The 25,298-nt window shown below is 35.6% G+C and overlaps 1 protein-coding gene across 6 annotated transcripts in view; it reads left to right on the top strand.

The window, feature by feature from the left end:
- Positions 1-25,298, top strand: part of rho-5 (rhomboid-5) — a 473,385-nt gene that overhangs the window by 442,189 nt on the left and 5,898 nt on the right. For all 6 annotated transcript variants that reach the window (XM_089073458.1, XM_089073459.1, XM_089073457.1 and 3 more), the window contains 5 exons: positions 18,356-18,592; positions 18,696-18,722; positions 19,103-19,293; positions 19,476-19,772; positions 20,128-20,281. In XM_089073458.1, coding sequence (XP_088929584.1) covers positions 18,356-18,592; positions 18,696-18,722; positions 19,103-19,293; positions 19,476-19,772; positions 20,128-20,281 — 906 coding nt within the window. The remainder of the gene's footprint in view (positions 1-18,355; positions 18,593-18,695; positions 18,723-19,102; positions 19,294-19,475; positions 19,773-20,127; positions 20,282-25,298) is intronic.

A 25,298-nucleotide genomic window follows, 5' to 3' on the forward strand; every position in this document is an offset into this window, starting at 1 on the left:
AATCTGGCATGGTTGCTGGCTTGCGGGCCCGGTCGGTTAATCTTTGCGGGGCGGCCGCGTTTCCTGGCCGCCGGTGCACTGGAGGCGGTGGTGGCGGTGTCATCAGCGCTAGCATCTTTTTGCGCTGCTGGACGTCGGATCGCTGGATAAGCATCCTTACTCGGGGCACTTTCCGTGGAGGTTGACTGCTTCGACGGAGGCTCGTCGGGTTTGTCGCTGCTGGTTCCGCTGGGTTGGGTGCACGTATTGCAGGAGCGACTTCTTTTGCGGGGCCTTCCCCGCTTTCGGCCGGTCCGGTCGATGTTCTCGGGCTGCTTTTCGGCATCAGTAGTCGATTCCACAGCTCGTTGAGTCCCGGTCGGGTCGGATCGTATCCGGGCGGATCTGCGCACTCTAGGAGCTGATTGATGTCTTCGAGGATATCGTCCATGATCATTTTCGATTTCTCGACTGACTGGTCCCGACGTTTCAGTCGGTGGTCTCACCGCCTGGATCCTCCCTCTCCTGGGTTGATTCTCCCGTCGTGCCGGCGCGTCATCGTGGACGGGGGTGCCTTCGTTGTCCTCCGGGGTTGGTTCGTCGACGTTCGGCTCGATCGGGGACTCGCGTTCCGCGTGAGAGGGCTTTAAGTCCTGCAGGTGCGTATGGCGGTGCCACTTTCCCCGAGGATCTCGGAGATCAAAAATTATCGGGGAAATAATTCTGCGCACTTCCAGGGGACCGATAAATTTCGGCGCTAATTTTGCATTAAACGCAGTACTTTTGTTGGAGAGGGGATGGTTCCGCTTCCATACCCATTCTCCTACTTTCGGTCGCCAGGCACGGCGGCGCAAATTAAAGTATTTGGCTTGCTTTTGAAACGCTCGCGCTAGATTTATGCGTACAAGTTCGTATGCGTCTTGCAAGCGGCGGTGTACGGCGCTGGGTTTGTCGGGTGCGGTGGAGCGGCGGGTAGCGGTGGTGCGGGGAGGCTGGATTTCGCGGCCGTATATTAGAAATGCGGGCGTGTAACCCGTCGCTTCATGGACTGCCGAATTATATGCGAATCGCAGCTCGTTTAAATGTTCGTCCCAGCGTTTATGCTCGCGTTCCACATATTGCGAGATCATCGTTTTGATCGTGCGGTTCGTCCGTTCCGTTGGGTTACAGTGTGGTGCGTAGGGGGGTGTGAACCGCTGTCTAACGCCGAGAGCTTGTAAAAGACGTGTGACGGGTGCGGAATGGAACTGTGTCCCGTTGTCGGAGAGGATTTCGTCGGGACACCCGTGTCGGTAAAAGATATTTTCGGCTAGGCTTTGCGCGATCGCTTCGCCGGTGGCTTTTCGCAGGGGGCACATTTCCACCCATTTTGAGAACCGATCCTGCATGTTTAATAGCCACGTATATCCGTGATTCGAACGCGGCAGTGGTCTCACCAAGTCTACTGTGATCTGCTGCCATGGTCGATTTATCGCGGTGGCATGCATCATTCCCGGCGGTTTATTCTGTTCTACTTTGTAAGCTTGGCAATTTTTACAATTTCGGACGAAGCGCGCGATGTCGCGAAACATTCCGGGCCAGTAAAATTCTCGTGCGGCCCGTGCGATGGTTTTTGCGATTCCGAGATGCCCGGCGGTAGGTTCTTCGTGCACGCGCCTCATTACCTCGGTGCGTTCCTGGGAGGGGACGCATTGTTTCCATTGTTCCTGAGGCAGGGTTTCGTGGAAATTTAAATCGTGGAGTACGTGATGGAACAATCGTTTTTGCTGGATACAATAGTCTGGTAGTTCATGGGGTTTGGCTTTAATTTTTCCCCATATCCGGTCGTACCATGAGCACTGCGTCGGTTGTATCGCGGCGACGATTGTTTGTCGCGAAAGGGCGTCCGCCACGCGGTTGAGGGTTCCCTTTCGGTAGTAGATATTGAATTGATATTGCTGTAATTCGAACATCCAACGTCCTAGTCTTCCTGTCGGTGATTCTAGGCCTTGCAGCCACTTTAGCGATTGATGATCCGTTATCACCGTGAATTGATATCCCTCGAGATATCCCCTCATTTTCTTAATCCCCCATACGACCGCGAGACACTCCAATTCCGTGGCGCTATAATTTTTCTCCGCGGCATTTAACGTGCGACTGGCGTAGGCAATTACACGCTCTCCTTCCGGAAAAAATTGCGTGAGTACTGCGCCCACTCCGGTGGTGCTGGCATCGGTTTGCAGGAAAAATTGTCGGGAAAAATCTGGGCAGGCTAATACTGATGCGGTAGTTAAACGGTTTTTTAACGTTTCGAAGGCGTGCCTTTGCAGTTCTCCCCAGTTCCAGCGAGCGTTTTTCTTTGTCAGTGCAGTGAGCGGGGCGGCAACCGTCGCGAAATCCTGTATAAATCGCCGATACCATGAGGCAATTCCCACGAACTGCCGGACCTGCTTGACGGTCGTCGGGGGGGGGGCTGGCCAGTCTAGTATGGCCTTCGTTTTATCGGGATCCGTCCGGATGCCCTGTCGGCCCACGACGTAGCCGAGATATTTCAACTCGTTTACGCAGAATCGGCATTTCTCCGGATTAATTCGCAGACGAGCGGCGCGTAGTCGTTGGAAAACCTCGGCGAGGTGTTCGAGATGTTCGGAAAACGTACGACTCGCCACGATAATATCATCTAGGTACGCAAATGCGAAAGGTTCTAGTTCTGGACCGATCACGTGATTCAGTAGTCGCTGGAATGAGGACGGTGCTGCATGTAATCCGAATGGCATTACTTTAAATTGCATTAATCCCCGGCCTGGTACGGTAAATGCCGTCAGCAGTCGGCTTGCGAGAGTCAGTGGTACCTGCCAGTAACCATTCCGTAAATCTAAAGTTGATAAAAATTGTGCCCCGCGTAATTTATCCAGAGTGGCCGTGATCTGTGGAAGCGGGTACGCGTCTCGCTCGGTGACTGTATTTAAGCGTCGGAAATCTATGCAAAACCGCGGTCGGCCGTCACGTTTTCGGACGATTACTACCGGTGAACTCCATGCGCTTTCAGATGGTTCTATTACTCCTTCGCGCAGCATGTTGTCTACTTCATCGTCGATCACGCGCTGCATCGCCGGGTTACGCGGCCGGTATCTTTGTTTGATTGGCAGCGTGCCCTTCTTCAGGCGGATATGGTGCCGTAGAAGTTCGGTCGGTCCCCGAACCTCCGTGAATTTTCGCATCTCATTTTCCAAAAAGTGATGGAGCTTGATGCTTTCGGTTTCGCCGCATTGTCTAGCGGCGGAGACGCGGGCCGGCGTGAGGTCTTTCCCCTTGCCGAATCGCGGTGGCGTAAGCCTTATATTTGATTTTCCCCACAGATCTACTCCGATGAGCATTTCGCTTTCTAGTTCTGGCAGGATGTGAAAGTGATGCTCGATGATTTGTCCTTCGATCTGTACTGGAAGCTCGACGGTGCCTGGTATTTCTACGGGTGAGCCGTCAGCGAGTTTGGCCTGACTCGCGGAGTCATCGGGTACGAAACGGAGTTCCTGCATACGACGTGCAGTATCACGATTGATGAATGAAATTTCGGATCCGGTATCTACCAACGCGATTACTGATTGATTGCAGATCTTGATTTGGAGGTGCGGTCGTGGCGTGAACGTTACTTGCGGGGCCGGGGTTCGTTCGCGTGTGTCCCGGCCCCGGCGGCTTTTCCCGCCGGAGGATGACATTCCCGAGTGAAAACTCCGTCCCGTCCGCATTGTGAGCAGAATTTGCGCGGTGGGCGCTGACAATTAAAGCGCGTATGTCCGCGTTGTTTGCACCGCCAGCAGTGTTCGGCTCGGTTATATACGGCGGCGGTGATTGGTTTCGTGAGTGCAGGGGCATCGTGTTTTGCGGTTGTCGTCGTTGTTTTTCGCTGCCGTAGGATATCTTCAAAGTCCGCCGCTAAGTCTTGGAGTGTCTCGAGATCGGTGGCGTCTTGTCGGCGGATATACATTTTGTACTCGGGATGCATATTTTCGTAAATTTGTTCTGCCTGTGCGGCCGTTGTAAACCCCCCGGCGCGACGCATCATGGTTTCTACTTCGCTGGCATATTTATGAAATTTTTCGTCAGGTTTTTGTGTGCGACCGGCGATATCTTTCAATAGTTGATTGCGGTAACGGCGCGGACAATATTGTGTTCGAAAGGCATCGCAAAATTGTTCCCACGTACTCCACTTGTGTCGTCGATTTCGATACCACGAGAGTGCTTCCCCTCTCAGTAGTTCTGGTAAACCGAGTATAAGATGCTGACCGTTGTATCCGTACGCGAGACTTAATTCCTCGACCCGCTCTAAAAAAGCCCACGGATCCTTGCCATCGAAGTGGCAGCCCCATTTTCTAATTTGATTAATGGTTTTCGCGATGGCTTGCCCGGAGTCGTTCTCGGTCATTTTGACTACGGACGCGGCGGCTGGTATGTCGGAAGATTTCGCCGCGTTGGCCGCGTTTTCCGTTTTTACTAGCTCTCGTAATCGCTGACGCAAAACTTCTACGGTCCCTTCGGTTTCGGCGTGACGGCGCGCAAGTTCGATTTCTAGTTCTTCTTTTCGAAGACGGTGCACCCAGTCGGTCGTTGGCATTTTTCTCGATATTTTATTTCTCCTTCACGGTCCCTGTTCGGGCGCCATAAAACGTCTCTATTTCCGCGTCGCTCGGTTTTGCAGGATAGCGTCGATCGGTTTTTGTCAGGATTCGGTACGAGAAATAAATTATCGTGTCTTTTGATATTTCTATGTTTATATTTACAACGCCGACTGGCTGGGTTGATATTTACAATATTTACAGATTATTTCGCCGTTGGTACAGCGAAAAGACGTGCGGTTTCCACGTATTATACACAATCGTTTTTGCTCGCGGTCGGTTCGCCGGGTTTAGTCGCGTTCTTCGATAGGCGCGGCGCGGGCGCGACGGTGCGCGGGGATCTCGGCCGGCTTGTTTTGACGGATCAGCTGTGAGTGTTGATATGACGGATCAGCTGTGTGTAAGGTTTATGACGGCTCGAATGCAGGAAGCTCCCTGCTTCTCGATCGTCAAAGGAAGATGTGCACAAGGGCTTTCTCTGTGGAGCCCAGGTTGAGAAGCTCCTCAACCTGTGAGTTATTTGTGCGCTGGTGGATATTAGAGGAGCGATCGGCCAGAAGCTCCTGGCACGATAGGGAGCACCCTAGATCGCTTTCTTGGAGAGGATTCGGAATATCGAGAGCAGTGTCGGACTGGTCACTGTCTCGCTGGGAATCGGGGTCGTTTATCTCCCGGACTCGCTTAATATACCCGAGCCGGCCATCGGTCGGGTTTCGTCGGGAACGGATCGGCCGGACTCGGGTCGGGGTAGTTTCCGGGGGATGTCTCGTCGGAATCCCCGCGATAATTCGCCGAACGCGCTCGGGAATTCCGCGAGGATGTTCGCTGGCGCGGTCGGTAGCGGGGCCGGCGGTGGTGGCCTCACCGTGTGTTTACTGTCTCACGCGGCGCGCACGTGAAGCCGCGTGATCATCTTTTGCCGCGTCCGCTGTTCGACGGGCTTTTCTCGACGGTGGGATCGCGGACGGATCGCCGTGTCGGCGCCCCGACGGTTGATCGGTCGGGGACCCTTAATAATGTTAACATTTGTTTATACAATATTAAATTGTTAGTAATTGAGGGGGGGTGAGTTGGGTGTCGTTATAACATATTATTTACATTTATTTTTATTTCGAGATAATGCTACGAAATCAGACAATTTTTTTATTAAATTATTAAAGGATGAACAATACTTATTTTGTTAACTTTTATATTTTAAACAATATAATACGTGAAGTTATGAAAGATTAGGTACCAGACTGCGCCGGCCTGAGGAACGCGCGCCGGCTCTAACCATTACGCGCTATTTGTCACTTTTAATTTGATTTACTGTAAAACTACTCGTCGCACGTAATTTTGCTAAAAAAAAAAGTTGTTTTTTTAATAAACAACATAAAAAATCATACAATGTACTCCAAATGCGGGAGTTTTGAGACACTCTGTATATGATACATATATAATAAATATATAATAACATAATGTTACGACCGAGCGATGTTCCATTCGGCGCTACCCTCATATCGATTTCCAACTTGAAGATCGTTCCTTGCCGACGCAGTCATCAAGCGGCTGTCAAGCGTTGTTGTATTGTAGAAAGTCGACGACGCTGCGCGCGTTTAAGTGTGTCGCGATGACTTTATATTTTATTGTAAAACTCTTGTTACTGCTCCTATGCTCCTATGAATAATAAAGTGTGTGTTCCTTCGTTTTGCTAAATTGTCTCTTCCTTCCTTGGTGCGAGTATTACGCGAGTGAATCCGTCGTGAGCGCGACATTTATATATATAATTGAAGAAGAATATAATAGTTATTATGGAAAATATATTTTAATATCCTGATTATAACTTACATTTTAGAAACTACATGCGTATATTAAGAAGACATATAAGAAATTTTTCGAATTCAATATATAATAACCTGAAGTTAGTTATATATCATAATTATGAACATATAACGATGTATAGGTATAGGTGCTAGTAGAATAGCAGTTTACATAAATCTGTAACACAATTTTTTACGATAGCTTCGTAAAATACGGTTTTACAATTTTATGATTTATTCATACATTTACTTACAATTGACACATTAGAATTGACACTTTTGCATACTCTTGAAAGGTTTCTTTGCCATAATGCCAGCGACGAGCTTCAACCTTTTGCATCGCCTTCCGAAATGGGATACGTGACCAAAACTGTTTATCAATCGCTTCTTTAAAGAGTGTTCAAGAGTCTGCTACAGGTCCAGTGTCCATGTCGTACTAATACCGGCCACTCTTCTGCAACTTGCTAGTAGAAGCCAGTAATTTAACGTTGTCCGACCCCATGGATGATCGCAATACGTTCGACTTTCCGTAGCCAAACATCAATGTCATCTTTTTCAGTTTCATTATATGAAGGTATTTGTGATGTCAGCAAAGTGCCTGCAGAGTGAAGCAGGTGATACTGTAGAGACGATTGATTGGTTATGTTGTCCACTAAAACTACTAGACGTATCATCAGCAGGATAAGATGCTTGTGGACCGTTTGTTACATTCGTTACACCGCCAGCTAAAGATATACGGTGACCGTGTTGCCGCATCTGGCGTGCCCAAACTTGAATCATGATACGCCCAGTTTGGTATCCCAGAGCTGCGTCACTATGGCGTCACTATTGGCTTGATAACATCCAATAATTGTGTGATTGCTCGTTACTGTAAAGCTAACTACTGTAATAATAATGCAAACTCTGTAATTGTTCGAAGAATCTATCGAGTCTCCTGGATCGCTTCTCATTAGGCAGTCAGAGAACCCGCTTCATTTGGAAGTTCTGCTAAATCCTTGTCCATAATGGGGGAACTTCTTCCATAGAATACCAATAAACGATTAATGCAAACTTCCCGATTTGAATCCATCGACAAACTATATTTTCTCAGCTCAACGAGGAGCTAAGCTAATGTATATTTGTTGAGTTCTTCATGCTGCTTCGTAACTACGTATGCGTGAGTGCCTACGCGCGCGCGCGCATGTGTGTGTGTGTGTGTGTGTGTGTGTGTGTGTGTGTGTGTGTGTGTGTGTGTGTGTGTGTGTGTGTGTGTGTAGCCAATAGGATAATGGCGATGTATATCAGATCAATTGTTCTCAGAACAATGAAACGTGAACTTTACTCTGTTACCAAGACAAAGAGAAAAAGTCATAGTTCCATCCCAGACATTAATCCGAGACGGCTGTCACAAATTATTTAGTAAATCTTTACTACGACGAAGGGAAGATGCGATACCACTTTTTATCTTTCTGTGCCCGCGACGATCATATCCCTGGGAGAACGCGATTCAAATCTCATTTCTGACGTTACAAAATTGGAATCAAGATCCTCCAATGCTGCTAAAAAATAAGGATATCGAGAGTCGATATCTATTCGAAACGTGCTCGAATTGTTTCATTTGTTTCAATGAATTGTTTCAAAAATCCAAATATTATATTACAAAATTATGTCATCTTACTGCTGTTCAAATAATATATAATACTCACCTGTAATAATATGTATTATTTGTATAAAAGATTTGATATCAAAAAGTGGCGCCAAATTATAGTTATAGTTACGTTATCTCGAAAGTTCAATATATAACTGCTTTTAAAAAATAAAATCCATGTGATACGTATCTTTATATTCCCATTAAAACCTTCTTATTCTAACTCAAATGACAGTAGTTCTAATTCTTTTTAAAAAATAATATCAAATTGCATCATCTAACTTAATTCAAATAATATATTCAATCTAAGCGATATATTTCTTAAATAATACCATGTATACTATTTGTATGTGTACTATTTGTATAAAAGATTTGATATCGATAATTGGCGCCAAGTTATATAAATTATTATATTTCAAAGTTTCGAAAAATAAGACCTAATAATTATATCTATAAAGGATTTGATGCTTCATATAACAATAACGTTTCATTAAACGTATTAAACACTGAACATATGTTCTAACATTCCAAAACAGAATTCCAAAACAGTTTCAATATTGTACAATATATACAATTGTACTATTCTACCACGCATTCTATTATATATTTTAAATAGAGCGATATATTTAGATAATAATACATATTAATAATAATACATATTATTAGAAATATAGAGCGACCTTAAAATCAAACAGACATACAAAAACTTGGCGCGTTCGGTTCGTATTACAACTACCTCTGGGCCATTGCTTTTTCTTAACTTGCGTATCATCAATTTTTCTACATATACTTGTGTAGTGACCTGTGTAGTGACTTGTAGTAGAACGTTCACACATATGCACATTTAAATATACACAGATATATTTATGTATACATATATACACTCATACATATATTTCTGTACACATATGAACCTAATCTCCTAAACTTCGCATACTTTTATACTTTTCCATTTATTTCTTCTTTTAAGTCATATTTTGAAGATCTCAAAATATTCTTAGATATTGTAGATATCTTAGATATTGTACAAATATGAGTAGGTAAGTTTTTAAGTTGAATACATGATATTATTTATATCAAGTGAATAAGTAACTTAGGCGGTAACAAAAAAACTGTAAATACAAAATTTTTTTGTTTTTTTATATCATTTAATACCTTTTCATACTTAGTTAGATATTTTCTCTCATTCTGTAAAAGGATTTTTTTTAATCTATGAAAGGAAAGCGAAGAAAATTGAGAGACACGGTCGTGGCTCATCGTCAAGTGTAAGGCTGCGATTTCACGTAGATATGCATATCCAGATATTTCCCCCTCCACCAATATTTCTTCTTATCCGGCTATGATCGCCGATAGTTCGATTTTTCTATCTATGGGATATGTCTATTGGATATGTGAGCGCCAGGTTTCCAAATGGAGATTGACGGAAGATTTAACGAAGTTATATAAAAATATTAATAGATTAGATATTAATAGATTTTCGTATTCATTATTTTATTATTATTATTATTATTATTATTATTAATATATATTCATTTAAATATTAAAATTCATGTCTCGCTCGTTCTCATATCATTCTTTCGCTGTCTTGCTCGCTCTCGTATGCGAACATTACTCCGAAAGATTGATCGCTAACGCCGCTGCCTCGTAATGACGAAAATTGCAACCGTAGCCCATACGGGCGGCGACAATGATAATAATAATAACGACGACGTTTCTTAAAAGTAAATTTCTATATAATTGGACTTGAATTGTAATATCTCCGCTCACAGGAGCATTTAGCGGAAATATGCGATAATGCGGCCTTGTAAATAATAACAGAACAAATTAGATGACGTGTTGCTGCATATATGGGATTCTAAAAAAATTGCAAAAAGATAGCGTGCAATAAAAAAACGATATTGGGTAGTCAATAAGAGTAGTCATCCTAATAGTCTTATAGTTTTAACAGTTTTATAGTCTTAATAGTCTTATAATCTTAATAGTCTTATAGTCTTAATAGTGTTATTTAATCGTGGTCTATTAATATTTTTATATAACTAACTTCGTTAAATCTTCCGTCAATCTCCATTTGGAAACCTGGCGCTCACATATCCAATAGACATATCCCATAGATAGAAAAATCGAACTATCGGCGATCATAGCCGGATAAGAAGAAATATTGGTGGAGGGGGAAATATCTGGATATGCATATCTACGTGAAATCGCAGCCTTACACTTGACGATGAGCCACGACCGTGTCTCTCAATTTTCTTCGCTTTCCTTTCATAGATTAAAAAAAATCCTTTTACAGAATGAGAGAAAATATCTAACTAAGTATGAAAAGGTATTAAATGATATAAAAAAACAAAAAAATTTTGTATTACAGTTTTTTTGTTACCGTCTAAGTTACTTATTCACTTGATATAAATAATATCATGTATTCAACTTAAAACTTACCTACTCATATTTGTACAATATCTAAGAATATTTTGAGATCTTCAAAATATGACTTAAAAGAAGAAATAAATGGAAAAGTATAAAAGTATGCGAAGTTTAGGAGATTAGGTTCATATGTGTACAGAAATATATGTATGAGTGTATATTTGTATACATAAATATATCTGTGTATATTTAAATGTGTGAACGTTCTGGTCAGAGTTCGCTCGTCAATCCAGCATCTTCTTAATACAGTAGCGCAACTCTCTGTCGGTACCTTTGATGTTAGCGTGTACGAAATTAAACTGCACATGCATAAGCTAAGTAGGTAATCATAGATCTACTCTTCGTTGCTACACTTGATTGCACTAAACTGTTTTATCTCACTTTCTCCAAATTTTAAATATATATTTGTTTTGTACAATGAATGTATATACATTAGTTCAGTTACAAAAAATAGACTTCATGTCACTGAGTTTAGATGAGTTTTTTAATTCATCGATTGATTAATTGTATAAATTAATTGTATAATGTGCAAATGCTACTTTTATAGAGTAAAGTTACATTTGCGCATAATGCGATTTATTAATCGATTAATTCAAAAACTCGCCTTTTTTATCTCTTTTTCTCTATCTTTCATTATTTTCTCTTTTTCTTTAATTTATTGTTTATATGCTAGCATTTAAAATATAAATTTAAAAAATATATAAATTAAACATTTAAAATATAAATTTAAAAAAATAATATAAATATAATATAAATACGTAGCTAATAATGAAAAATATAGACAATATAAAATATAAAAGTAAGAAGATAATTTAAAAAGTATACATAAAAATATATAAATATTGATTAATAAAAAAAATTATATTATAATATATTAGCTCGGAACATATAACGAGCGACCCACGGGACAAATACAAAAGAATAACGGAAATTTCACTTGAATAATCCTATTCCTAAACACTCACTAAAATAATCACTATTCACTGAACTATTCATTAATCAATATTCACTGAACACTTTTATTTATTTTCTTTAACACGCCTTAAACAACAAAGTAAATTTTTTATGATTTCACTTCTGTATATCAGACGTTTGTTTCCGTCAGTTTTGTTGTATTTAAATGACTGAAGAAAACGCTGTAGAAAAACCCGAAAGGAAGTGTGATAGAAAATCAGTTACATGATTGGTTACCTACTTAGCTCGCGCATGTGCAGTTCAATTTTGTACACGCTGAAATTGGGAGAGTTGCATTACTGTATATACTGTGCTCTTAAGAGTCAGTCTTACCAACTCCAGTTAACGCTGATCGGGTTAATTTGATCAGCAAAAAATTGCCAATAGCAAGAAATGCAAAATCGGTTTTGGTCTCGTACTTCCTAACCTATTCATGATAAAGAGAAAGTAAAGTGTAAATTATAATCAAGTAAATATTATATAAATATATGCTTTAATATATAAAAATATAAATATAAATATAGAAATGATGAAGTTTTTATTTTTACAGTTGGCAGTTCTCAAATTTAACCTGTTGTTTAACGAGTTACTTAACCAAAGTTGATAAGATTGGTACCGGTCCTAAGGCAGGTTAAATATGATGACGATTCGCATCATATTTCAATATTTCATATTTCCTGAAGACGAAAATGTTACTAGCTAAAAAAAGTTTATGAAACCAAACTTTCTTATTGGGTATCATATCATTCTATATCATGTACCATGCGCAGTATGAAACATTCATTATGTTTAATCTGTCTCTTTTATATCTGTGGCATTAATGGTATTCTGGAAATTACTAGTTTTCATGTAGCAACCGTGAGAGAAGGAGATTGAAAAAAGATATTTGTGTCATTTATATATGTAAAAACAAAAATAATAAAAAGTGACTTTCTGAGTAGAAGTTGGTTTTAAAAACCTCACATATCTATGGACAAGAAGAACGCAATAACCAATCAATCTTTTGTTTTGAAAAATGATGCGTTGATTGGCTATTGCTTCACTTTTTGCCACGCGGCAAATGTTTTTATACTGTTTTCACGAGTTATAACATTATTAACACAAAGACTAAAATTATTTTAAGAAATACTGATTTTCAGATAAATATTATTAATTTTAATTATATATTATATATTTAATTTAATATGTTTTACATATATTATATTTTTACTGTTATTAATTTTATTATATTATATTATATTATTTTATGTCGTTTATTTAATTAGATATATAATTTATAAAGATGTCACCTCAATATAAACAAAAATTTCGAACAGCTTGGCTCAAATTGGATAAATACAAAGACTAGCTTTTATCAATTGATGATGATCTAACACCAGTTGCATGTCAATATTGCAATTGTACCCTTACTGCCAAATTAACAGATATTAATAACCATCTAAAAAGAATGAAACATCCCATGCAGCACAACATCTCTCAAAAATCTTTCGGAAAGATAAATCGAAAATTAATATTGAAATGTAACATAGAAATATTTCAGAAATGTTTGGGAAATATTTCGTTGAAATCATTTCTTACTTTTGTTACTGAAATATTTCAGAAATATTTTGAAATATTTTATAGAAATCTTTCGTACGTTATATTTAAAACATATATCATTGAAAAATTTTAGAAATATTACATTGAAATATTATGTGACAGCTAATATTATAATGTCCTAACATGTTGCCAAAACATTTAATAGAAATATTTCTTATTTGATCTCTAAAATAAAATATAGAATACCATACACAATAAAAAACTTTCAGAAAGTTCAAATATTTTTGAAAGGTATCTGAAAACTTGAAACTTGACTTGAAACTTTTTATGCTGTATAACAAAAATTTCAAAGACATTATATTAAAATATAACCACCAAGAACAGTTTTCTAATAGAGAATTCAATTCTTTCTTGGAAATCTATTCTCCTATTGGACATTGTGTGTCATACTCGTATGTCGTATGTCGCTGTGCTAATAACATAGGATGTCCTCAGGATAAACTTGTAGCTCCTGAATATCCCAAGACATATATAAGACATGTTTAGGACATTACATTTAGATAAAAATTTCTGAACGACCTGTGGAGTAGCAAATGAGCGCCTCATTATGACCTCGAAACGTTTTCGGGACGTTTTCCACTCAGCTTCAGGCTATTCGAGGGCTTTTTTAAGATGACTTTAGGATGACTTCAGGATATCCCACAAGCATCTCCTCAGGGAGGCATCCTAAAAAAATCGTAAACATATTCGTTCGTAATCTTGTAGACGTCCATAATGTAACCAATATTCCAGAATATGTTATTATGGTATTTTCAAAATATATTTCAGGACTGTCAAGAGAATGTCAGGATTATCAACAATTATTTATTGAAAATGCGTTATAGATGAATCTAGCTTTATAAATTGCTATAGCTTATAAATATTACTTATAACTCGTTAGTTATACAAAACATAAAAATTTTTATTTCGAACATATGAAATAAAATACACACACACACACACACACACACACACACACACACACACACACACACACACACACATATGTATATATATATAAGGTAAAATATAAACTATTTAACGTAAATAATGTTTTTTTAAAATAATTAATTTTTTAAGGAACTTTATATACACACACACACACACACACACTACACTTTATATATACAAGGTGTTCCACTCGGGACCGAAATTTTGACATTTCGCTATATGATTATGATTATTATAACATTCCTGATTTTTATAACATTCTTTAAAAATAAGACGAAAATTTTAATATGAAAATGCCGAAGCTATAATAATTTTTAAATTAATAGCGCTTAAAGTTGACTAATCATAGAGCTAACATTTCGCGCGCTCAGGCATGATAATATAACAATAAAGGCGCTACCACGAGAGCCCTCTTAATATCCATCGAAATTATTATACAAATATGTTGATATGACTGTTATATTTTCAGAAATTATTTTTGCTTTTTTACAAAACCTATTTGTATATTACATATGTGTAATTAATACCGGAACGTATCACAAAGTATCAATATCAATTCAATAGTGAGAATATTACAACATATGTTAAGTATCGATATAAATAACAATATGTTGAAATACAATGATAATGAAATATTTCATTAATTGGATCATATCTAAGCATAGAAAATAAATACATTACCTATGTATTTAATTATAAATAAATACATGCCGTTGTATTTAATCATAATCATATAGCGAAATGACAAAATTTCATATCATAGAGAGAGAGGTTGTCTATGATATGTCAAATTTTAACATTTCGTTATATTATTTCGTTATATATACATTTCGTCCAAACTCCAGGATTTCTTTATTCAAAAGATAAAGAGTTTATTATTTAAAATAATAGAATCTAGAAAGGAATAAGGAAGGGTTAACGGAAGTACGTACAGACAATCTCTCCTCTCGCTCCTCATGCGCTAGACGATCAGAACGAGTCGTTCACACATTAAAGTTCCCGAAATGAAATCAATGTCACGTTGCAACGCTATGACGCTTCCCTCGAGAACGTTGGTCCATTAATTTGAATCAAGGAATTCAATCTTTCTAATCGGAATCGGTGCGATTCCTTATGCGATCTTCGATGGCTGGAATAGTCGAGGTCTTAATTTAAGTAAAAAAAACGAATTTTACCCTTAACATTGAATTTTAATTAAACAAAAAATAAAAACAAATACATAACGGAGTTGACAATAGATTGATTATACATAATATTATAAAAACAAATCAGAGTGGAAGTTTGTTAGAAGTTACATTCATGGTGAAATAAAAATAATAAAAAATAATCATAATAACGATAATAATCATAATAATACGACTTATGACTAATGCTCTAAGTTAAATTTAATTATTTCTTAACATTTTGTGTGTGTGTGTGTGTGTGTGTGTGTGTGTGTGTGTGTGTGTGTGTGTGTGTATGTATATATATATATATATATTAGGTCTGCTTCCCAGACAGCAAAATGTTTCAAATTTGCTGTCATATAGCCGAAAGTCGTTGCAGCAATTAATTTAGACAAACTCGGGATAAGATGAGACATTATTATGTCGCGTTGAACTCAAATGATAATTTTAATAATGACAAATCTCGATGGCAATTTGTCATCAATCTATTATTCACAACTTAACGACAACTCGTTTTGTCAATTTGTCACCCACAATTACTAATATGTTGATAGCAAATTGGCGATAACTTGAAAGCAACTTGTCATTATTGGTATCCATACTCAACAGCATGTTAACAACAACATGATGGCAACATATGCCAAATAATGCTGCGTATGCTGATAATATGTCAAAACAAAATGTTCTGTGCCAGTTTCCCTGGTAAAAATGATGGACAGAATCGGACAGAAACAGACAAGATTTCTATCAGTTTCTGTTAAGTGTCTGTATACAGATAAAATCAGCTTACAGTTTAGAGGCCAATAGAAATCATGTCCATTTTGTCTAATTTTGTCTATAATTTTTACAGATTTGTGCATTGTAAATATTTCGAAACAACATCGACAATGTTTAAGAGATAATAAAGAATATATAAACTTATTATTTTTGAAACGACAACGTGTGTCCAGAAATATTGCATATTTTAACAAAATGACAATAAAACTATATCAAAAGAAATTTTTAAACAGATTTCAAGACAACTGTTTCAAAAATGCTTATAATACAACTATATAATATAACCGTATTATATTACCGTTTAATCAAAATTGTATTGATTAGGGAATGTTGTTAATTTTTATTCATATTTCTATTTTATTTTCTTATTTTATTTTACTGTATTATGTGTAATATGATTAATATAAAGTTGCAATGTACATACATTAGTTACTTAGGATAATATATTATCGCGCTCACGGCGGGCACTCGCAAAATCTCGGGCACTAGCGAAATAAAGCGCTTTATTATAAAGAAGGAAATTTATTAATTAATCAAGAACAACAGAATACACAAACAAATATTCGCAAGATGACAGCTGCTCAGCAGCTCTCCCGCAATCGACTTCGCAAAAAAACAACCACGCGTTGTTAAGAAAATCAAAACATTCCGCGATACGTCACACACACACACACACACACACACACACACACACACACACACACACACACACACACACACACACACGCACGCACGCACACACACGCACACACCGCACACACCGCACGCACGCACGCACGCACGCACGCACGCACATATATGTATTTTTTTTTAATTGTAGTTTAATGCTAACAAAGTGTTAATAAAAGTGATAATAAAACAGTTACATATATATTTTTACATATATTAACAGCATATATATATATATATATATATATATTATCTATAAGCTGTTAATATATGTAAAAATATATATATGTAACTGTTTTAGTTTATATGTAAAATAATGTATCTTATATGTAATGCGCATGTATAGAATTAATTTTATTTTGTAGTTTGTAAGAAAGTTTTTTTTTGTATATTTTATATATAAATAAAGATATTAATAAAATTTATTTTATGTATGTATTCAATTTTAATACATGGTTATGGGCTGATTGTTCGAATTTCTTAGTAAGCTAACTGATAGACAAATCCAGCAAGCAAAATGCTAGCAATTTGCTAGCAAATTGGTAACAAATTCGATCAAATATTGACTACAAATTCATAGCCATCTGTGTCCGCAGGTTCAGGATTTGTCAAAGTTTGACAAAGCCTGCTGACATGCTATGCCAGAAGATTGGCGGTAGAAATCGAGCAGAGTCTGCTGACATGCTATGCGAAAAGATTGGTGACAGAAACCGAGCAGAGCCTATTGATATGTTATGCGAACAGATTGGCGGCAAAAATCAAACAGAGTTTGCCCTAACTTCCTTGTTGGACGTTTATGTCTTGCAAACATAAAAATACGTAAATAATAAATGTTTAACTTTTGATTATGATTTCGCTTATATAGAAAGTTTGATAAATTTTGCATGCGAGAAACGGACGCCATCTAGCCGTAGTTTTCCAATTATTGTGTTTAAATATGCGTAATGACAGGCTCTGCTCGGTTTTTGCTGCCAATCTACTGGCATAGCATGTCGGCAGACTTTGCTTGGTTTTTGCTAGCAATCTGCTGGCATGTAGCAAACTTTGTCATATTTTTGAGGAGAGTTTGCTCGGTTTGCCGACATGCTATGCTAGCAATCTACTAGCTATATGTCGGCAATGTCATATTTTTGAGGACAGTTTGCTCACATCATCAGATATTATAGACTCTGTGTGCAATTTGTTGCCTTTTTGCTATCAAACGGTGGTAACAGGCTCTGCTCGGTTTTTGCTAGCAATCTGCTGGCATAGTATATTAGCAGGCTTTGTCCTATTTTTAAAGGCAGTTTGCTCCCAATGTCAGATATTACAGACTCTGTGTGCAATTTGTTGCTTTTTTGCCATTAAATATTGGTAGCAGACTCTGCTCAAAATGTGTTTCTGCAGGTTTTGCTATCGAGAAATCATGTATCTTTATCTAACTTGATGGAAGAACAAAGACAGATACATGATTTAATTATCAATTTAGCTTACCAAGATGTTGAAACAATCGGCCATATATAATTTATAAATTTTTATTGCTTTTAGCAGAGAGAAGTCTGAACGCGGACATGCCCGCGTTTTAGCTGGGACCTTATTCGCATAGGTAATGTCCACGATTTTGTGGTTTTCTTCCGTTATGGACGATATGAACACGATTGTCCGTCTTTACTATTCTTGCGTCTAGCATGGAAGAGAACCACAAAATCGTGGACATTATCTATGCAAATAAGATCCCAGCTAAAACGCGGATATGTCCTTTCTATTTTTAGCTTATTCTGGAGTCTTTTAATGAAACATATAGCAGAATTTAAAATTTATTGTTGCCAACACTGACGAAAATGTGGATTGTTTTATGTCTAGGTTCTCGTAACAAGTCTATCGTTACAACAAGTTGATTACCAGGAACCTGCGAACTTTTGGCTGGGTCCTAGGGCTGCAGATCTGATCCACCTCGGTGCTAAATTCGCGCCATGCATGCGTCGGGATATTAAAATCCTTAAGGAGATTGACATATGGCGGGAAAGAGAACGGGATACCGCTTGTTGCATCAGAAATGATGATTCTGGCTGCGTTCAATCCAGCAAAGCAGATTGTTCCGTAAGTTTTTCGATTTTTATAAGATGGTTCTTCTACCTTTGTGTGATTATATATCATATAATATATGTTCATGTTAACAATTTTCTTTCATGCGCGCCTATAGGTTCGGGGATTAAGATCTACTGTTACGGTAAATCATGTATACATTAACATTATATATATATAATATTTACTTCGATTCTGTTCCTAGAAAAAATACTTATGTAAATAAGAAGAAAGAAAATATTTTACATTTACTGCATATTACGAATGAATAATTTATTATTCGTAATGTTTTATTGTAATTTTTCATTATTTGAATGGAATTTTCCGATATGAACACAAATTTTTTGTTTTATTTGATAGAAGATATTAATTTTTGCTGCTAATTTATTTGCTAATAAATCACGCGTACTGTGAATTTTATTATTAATTTATGCATGCTTTAAGGAAATTAGGTTCTCTCAGTGATATCTCAAAATTATTCTTTGCTAACAGTAAAATCAATTGTAACTACATCAAACTTTGCAGAATACAATATCGACCTGGAAGAAGTGGGGACCTGGAGATAGCGGACCTGGCGGTCGTATCAGTGGCTCAGTTTGCGGATTGGATCCAAAATTTTGTGATGCTCCAGCAAGCATCGCACCTTACGAATGGCCAGATGACATCACCAAATGGCCAATCTGTCGGAAAACGAATCCCTTTAATCAACGCTTCAGGTAAGTTTTACTTTTAGATGCATAGTTTATTGATAAATTTTTTAAAACACAAATGATAAAATATCGTCAACAAAGTTAAAATCCGAAACAAGGCCGTTCGTAGAAATAAACTTATGAAAACAAAACCATGATGATTAATAATAAAAAGAAGAAAATACGAAAAGAAGAAAATTTTTTTACAGTAAAAACGAAGGTCAACGAGGCAATGCCAACTTTCCCATTGGCCGTTACAAAGATAAAATGGCGGAGCATATGGTATGCGAGGTGATTGGTCATCCATGTTGTATCGGAATTCATGGAATGTGTCGTATCACCACAAAGGAATACTGTGATTTCGTCCATGGTTATTTTCATGAGGAAGCTTCCTTGTGCTCTCAGGTGGAATGTTTGCACGATGTTTGCGGAATGATACCATTCCTGCATCCGGAATGGCCGGATCAATTTTATAGACTCTTCACCACCATTTTCCTTCATGCCGGGTAATAGTCCATGACAAGAAAAAACTAATTTATCTATTTTATAAATTTATTTCGATTTTTTTAATAAATTATTAAAATAGTTGTCAATTTAATTATTTATGTACGATTTATTCCAACATATTCTCAAAGTTAAAAGGAATAATTTTTTTAGATTAGTTTATTTAATAAATTAATCCCAATATATCAAATCAATTTATTAAAATATACATTATTAAACTTAATTCAAAGATTCTGTTTATTTATTTATTTTCATTAAAATTTGATAAAATAAAGTCAACTGATTTATTTAAACAAATGACTTCCAAGAAAATAAATTCTTCATTTATATATTTGACTTATTAAATCAATTTTTCAGAATTGTTCACTTGATAATTACGTTGCTGATCCAGTATTTCCTAATGAGAGACTTGGAAAAACTAACAGGCTCGTTACGCATCGCTTTAATCTACTTTACTGGTGCTCTCGCTGGGAATTTGGCCAGCGCAATTTTTGTTCCTTATAGGGCAGAGGTAAGTTCTTAAATCTTTTTATATTGTATTAATTATTAATAATAATTTATTTAGAGAATATAATTATTCATAAAATAATTTTTTGTACAAAGTTCTCTTCATCAGAAAAATCTTCGAGAAATTTCAATTAATATTTTTAATTTAAAACAATTCATGATTATTAATGTTAGGTAATAAAAAAAGATTAAATAATAATGGACTATACGAACTAAAGCTAGTTGAAAATGCTGTAAGTATTTTTTACTCGAGTCGTAACTTTAATAAAAATATTTTATCCGGTCGAAAAGTTTGCGTGATATTTAGGACCTTAAATGCGAAAACAATGTCTAATGGCAATATAAATCTAACGAATTAAATAAGATTACATAAATTACATTGTTGAAGTCACATAATTACAGATCGGTTCGCATAAGTCGAGGCACTTTATAGTTGTCTAAATATAGAAACTATAAGTGAGAAGTGAATCATCGTATAAATTAATCAATCTGGATTGATAAAAAAGTTGAATGATTGGATCCGATATAGTAATAAGTATGTCTGAATAAACAAATAGTCATAACCAATTCCTCGGCAAGCAGAATTTTGGTTGCTAAATTTTTATATATATGAAATAAATTCAAATAATTTTTTATTACCAACCACGTGCCACTATTTTTAGCAGATTAAGAGTCGTAGCACATAAAAAAACTTAAGCAATAATAAGACTTAAGCAGTAAGGAAACGAACATTATGGATTTGCTACTGCTTATGTTACTGCCTTATATTCTCGACTGTGATTGACCGATTCACTTACTGCTTAAGTTTTTTTATGTGCCACAGTCCTTACAACATAGCAGTTTAATATAGCAATTCGATAATCAAATATCTTGATATCGATTAAAATCTCTTTTATTATCCCTCCCACAGGAAATGTATATTACAAAAAATATCATCTCAGCCAGGGATGTGCCTACAAATCTTCTGGTTATGAAAAAGAAATGGAATCAAATTCAGAAAAAAAAACATTACTTCTTGATGATGATTATAGTCATAAATTTAATCATCAAACTTTACCTTTTTTACTTTTAATAATAGATACTACAAACAGATCTTTGGTATTCCTATGAGCCCCTTTGTCGCCGATTATTACAGATCTTGTTACGAAACCTTGAAGAGACTGTAATTGAGTGCTTACCGTGCCAGCTCTTTTTTTATTATCGTTATGTAGACATATTACTTTGCACTCCCGGCAACATGTTACATTCCTTGCAAATTTTAACTCGTTGCAGCGTCTACAATTCACAATCAAGGTGCGAACGGAGAATCGTCTCAGTTTCTTCAACATCATGTTTATTATTAATGATAACAGGAAAATCATTTTCGATTGCTATAGTAAACCAACTTTTTAGATTTCTTAACTTTAACTCCCATCATCTACTTCAACATAAAATTGATGTCATTATGTTTTGGCGAGCAGAATCTTTTTATTTATCATATCCATAATTCCATTTAAAAAATTATCTAATAGTCATTGACATTTTCCCTAACAGCACGCGTACGTTCGTATATTGCGATCATCTCAGAACATACGTTCTAAATATGTTCCTATGTCCGGGGGGGGGGGGTAACACCTTCCATGGAATTTTGCCGCGAATATTCGCAGCGAATAATAACAATATTAAGAAAGGAATGAAAACGGGAAGTTTTCAGTAGATTATGATTGCGTTCCGATATTGATTGCTAGTACTGAAAATCTATAATACACATGACATCCCTTACGGAAAATAAGTGAACAAAATTAAAAAATTAAAAAAAATAAGAAAAAGTGATGAAATATCTTTTATCTTGGTACCATGTTTTTAAAACGACCACTCATTCAACTTGGGATCCTGGGATCCTCGATGCTGCTTCACTTCTATGTTAGGATGAAGTCTGTTACTGAAATGATGATATAAGTATATAGAGAATAGAATTTTGACATAAAATATGATAGCTCTAGTTAATGAATGTTACTATATTGTACGTATAAACAGTCTCAATTTTAAAATCTCGATTGCATATGTAATTGTAAATAATTTAATTACATATATAAAGCCGTGAATATATTATGTTTAATGAGAATTATTTTTCTTATGAAAATTATTTATAAATTGTTATTATATACTTTGTTTACTTGTTTATAAATTTGTTAATAATTGTATTAAATATACAAAATATTTTTTTTATTTATATATTATAATTAATTAGTTAATTAAAGAAAGATAATAATTAATAATGTTATTTTATTATTTATTTATTAAAAATGGCTTAAAAATAACGATTAAATGACGATATATTTATGACGATAATATTTCGTGACAAATGTTATGTATAGAGTATACGCGTGCGATAGAAAGGCGTACGTATCATTTCCGTACCTCTGAGTATAACCTGAGAATATACACGTGCGATGAAAAAGCGTATGTACCGCTGTGTAAATCCTGAGAACATACGCGCGCAAAAGAAAACCGGAATGATATTGTCAATGATGTTCTAGCGTGGATCTCAGTACGTTATAGATAATCACAGTACAAGCAGTATGAAAATGGGATGATTTGCAGTATATCGCGTGCTGTTAGGGTTATTACAGAACATATATATTTTTTAGATATTCTATCAAGACAATTTTTGAGACACAATATATAAAAGATTGAAATTTCTTATTCTAAAGTAAAATAATTTAATTGTACATGTCATTGATGACCGAAAGTAGAACAAACAACATGTTTTACGATTCCATATGTGGATAATATTTCGGAGAGCTTCCGACCGATACACAATAAGAAAAAACATATCTAAAAATCGCTTTCTCACTACCAAATACGCTCAAGACTTTCATAATTACAAGCAATGACAGATTAGAACGCATGTCTCGTTGTGATGTTATCTATAAAATTAACAGCATCGACTGCGATGCTTCTTACATTGGACAAACAAAACGACGATTTAAAACCAGAGTCTACGAACATATTACTGACAGCAATAAAAAAAGTGGATCCCCGTCCATCCATCGATCCTCGGGAAACCATACCTTTGATTGGGATAATGTTAAAATTTTAGATAATGAACCTTCCTTCTTCAAAAGATTTGTTTCCGAAATGGTACATATTAAAAACAACCAATCACGACCTTAATAAACAAAGCGATATGGAATTGCTTTTCGATGTTTCGTATATCGATTCTTAATTCCTTCTCTTCCTGCTAACCGTGTAATTATTTATCCCTTATGTTTTTTTCTTGTCCTTGTTAACTATCTTATCTCCCTTCTCCTTCCTATTTCCCCTTCTTCTATCTTTCCTTTTTATCCTTTTCACGCTCCACGTTGAACTTCATACAATTACCATGAAAGAGATAATTTACTTTGGTTGGTTTGTCTGCTTTTTATCAGGTACGGGCGATTTACTTTGATTTTTTTAAAAATTTTTTTTCAATTTGCGTATATTGTACCTATTACGTCTTTGTAAATTGATATTCAATTTATTGTTATTGAGACATGATTATTACTAACTATATCGAACCAACCGTTCAATTTTTGTCAATCCAGGTTGATTAATTTATACGGTGATTTATACGGTCTTCTCACTTAATTTCTATATTAGAACAACTGTAAGACGACTTACGCGAACCGACCTGTAATTATGTGACTTCAACAATGTAATCTTATTTAATCGAATGTAACTTATTTAATTCATTAGATTTATTTTGTCATTAGAAATTGTTTTTGTAATGAAGATTCTAAACATCACGCAAACTTTTCAACCGGTCGAAAAATTTACGTGATATTTAGGATATATTTTTGTAGGATATATTTAGTACGATTCGAGTAAAAATTATTTACAGCATTTTTAACTAGCTTTGATTCGTATAAATACAAATATTGTATTGAAAAATAATTCTATCGCTTTGTAACAAATTTTATTACCTAAAATTAATATCAAAAATTAAGGTTGTGTACGAAAACAAGAATTAAATAACAGTGAATTAATACATAATATTTGTAAACAATTATTTGATTATATAATATTGCTATAAAATCTTTATCTCTTCATTTTTTAAGTAATGGCTAAAAAAATAGAATATTTTCAATATCATATAATATTTCTATTTAAAAAAATAATAAATAACGTGTTCCATTTTGAAAAAACATGTTTTTAGTAAAAAGAAAATAATGTGCCAAATTAGAACAAATATATAATTAAATAAATAATAATAACATGAATATTAATTATAGCTTTTATGTATATATTATATATATATATATATATATATATATATATTAAGATTTTGTTTGGATAAATTATCCAAGGTTAGAAAGGCATATTTTTGTTATAATACTCGTTATTTTCAGTTTAAAATAGAATTTTTTTAATTTTATTTTATGCAAGTCTAGACTTATCTAAATTAGAGAATTGCGTTTTTTTCCGAAATGTTTCTTCTTGTATTATAATTTATGAAAAAAATTAGAAATAAGAAAGCTTCTATAAATCGATATGGAATGTTATTAAAATGTTACTTTATTTAACTTTAATATTATTTTATTTTAAATTGATTTAATTTAATAAATAATTAATATTATTAATTTTAAATTGATCAAATAAACTGTGTTTGAGTTATCGTGACCACCATATTAATTGCTACTTAATTATTTTATTTATATAGAATGTTATTATTGTTTATCTAATTGCATATTTGTTCTAATTAGGATTAGGATTTTGAATCTTATTTTTCTGAGTAATTAAAGTATATTTTTCCAAAATTTTTCCAAACTATTCTTTTTATTTAAATAAGACTTTTACATAATTTGGAAAATATATTATTTTTCGATTGGCTACACTCCTATAATTCCTTATACAGAGTGAGTTTTTTAACGAAACTGTAAAAATTTGGGAAAACAAGCATTGTGCGAAAAAAATGTTCCAAATAAACCCTCAATATTTTTGAGGGTGCAATTCTATCCCGCAAAAGTTAACTGCCTCCCGTCCCCCCTCCTCTAGAGGTG

Source organism: Pogonomyrmex barbatus, unplaced genomic scaffold, assembly GCF_055798465.1.
Source record: "Pogonomyrmex barbatus isolate J1 unplaced genomic scaffold, ASM5579846v1 scaffold15, whole genome shotgun sequence".
Classification (NCBI taxonomy): Eukaryota; Metazoa; Arthropoda; class Insecta; order Hymenoptera; family Formicidae; genus Pogonomyrmex; species Pogonomyrmex barbatus.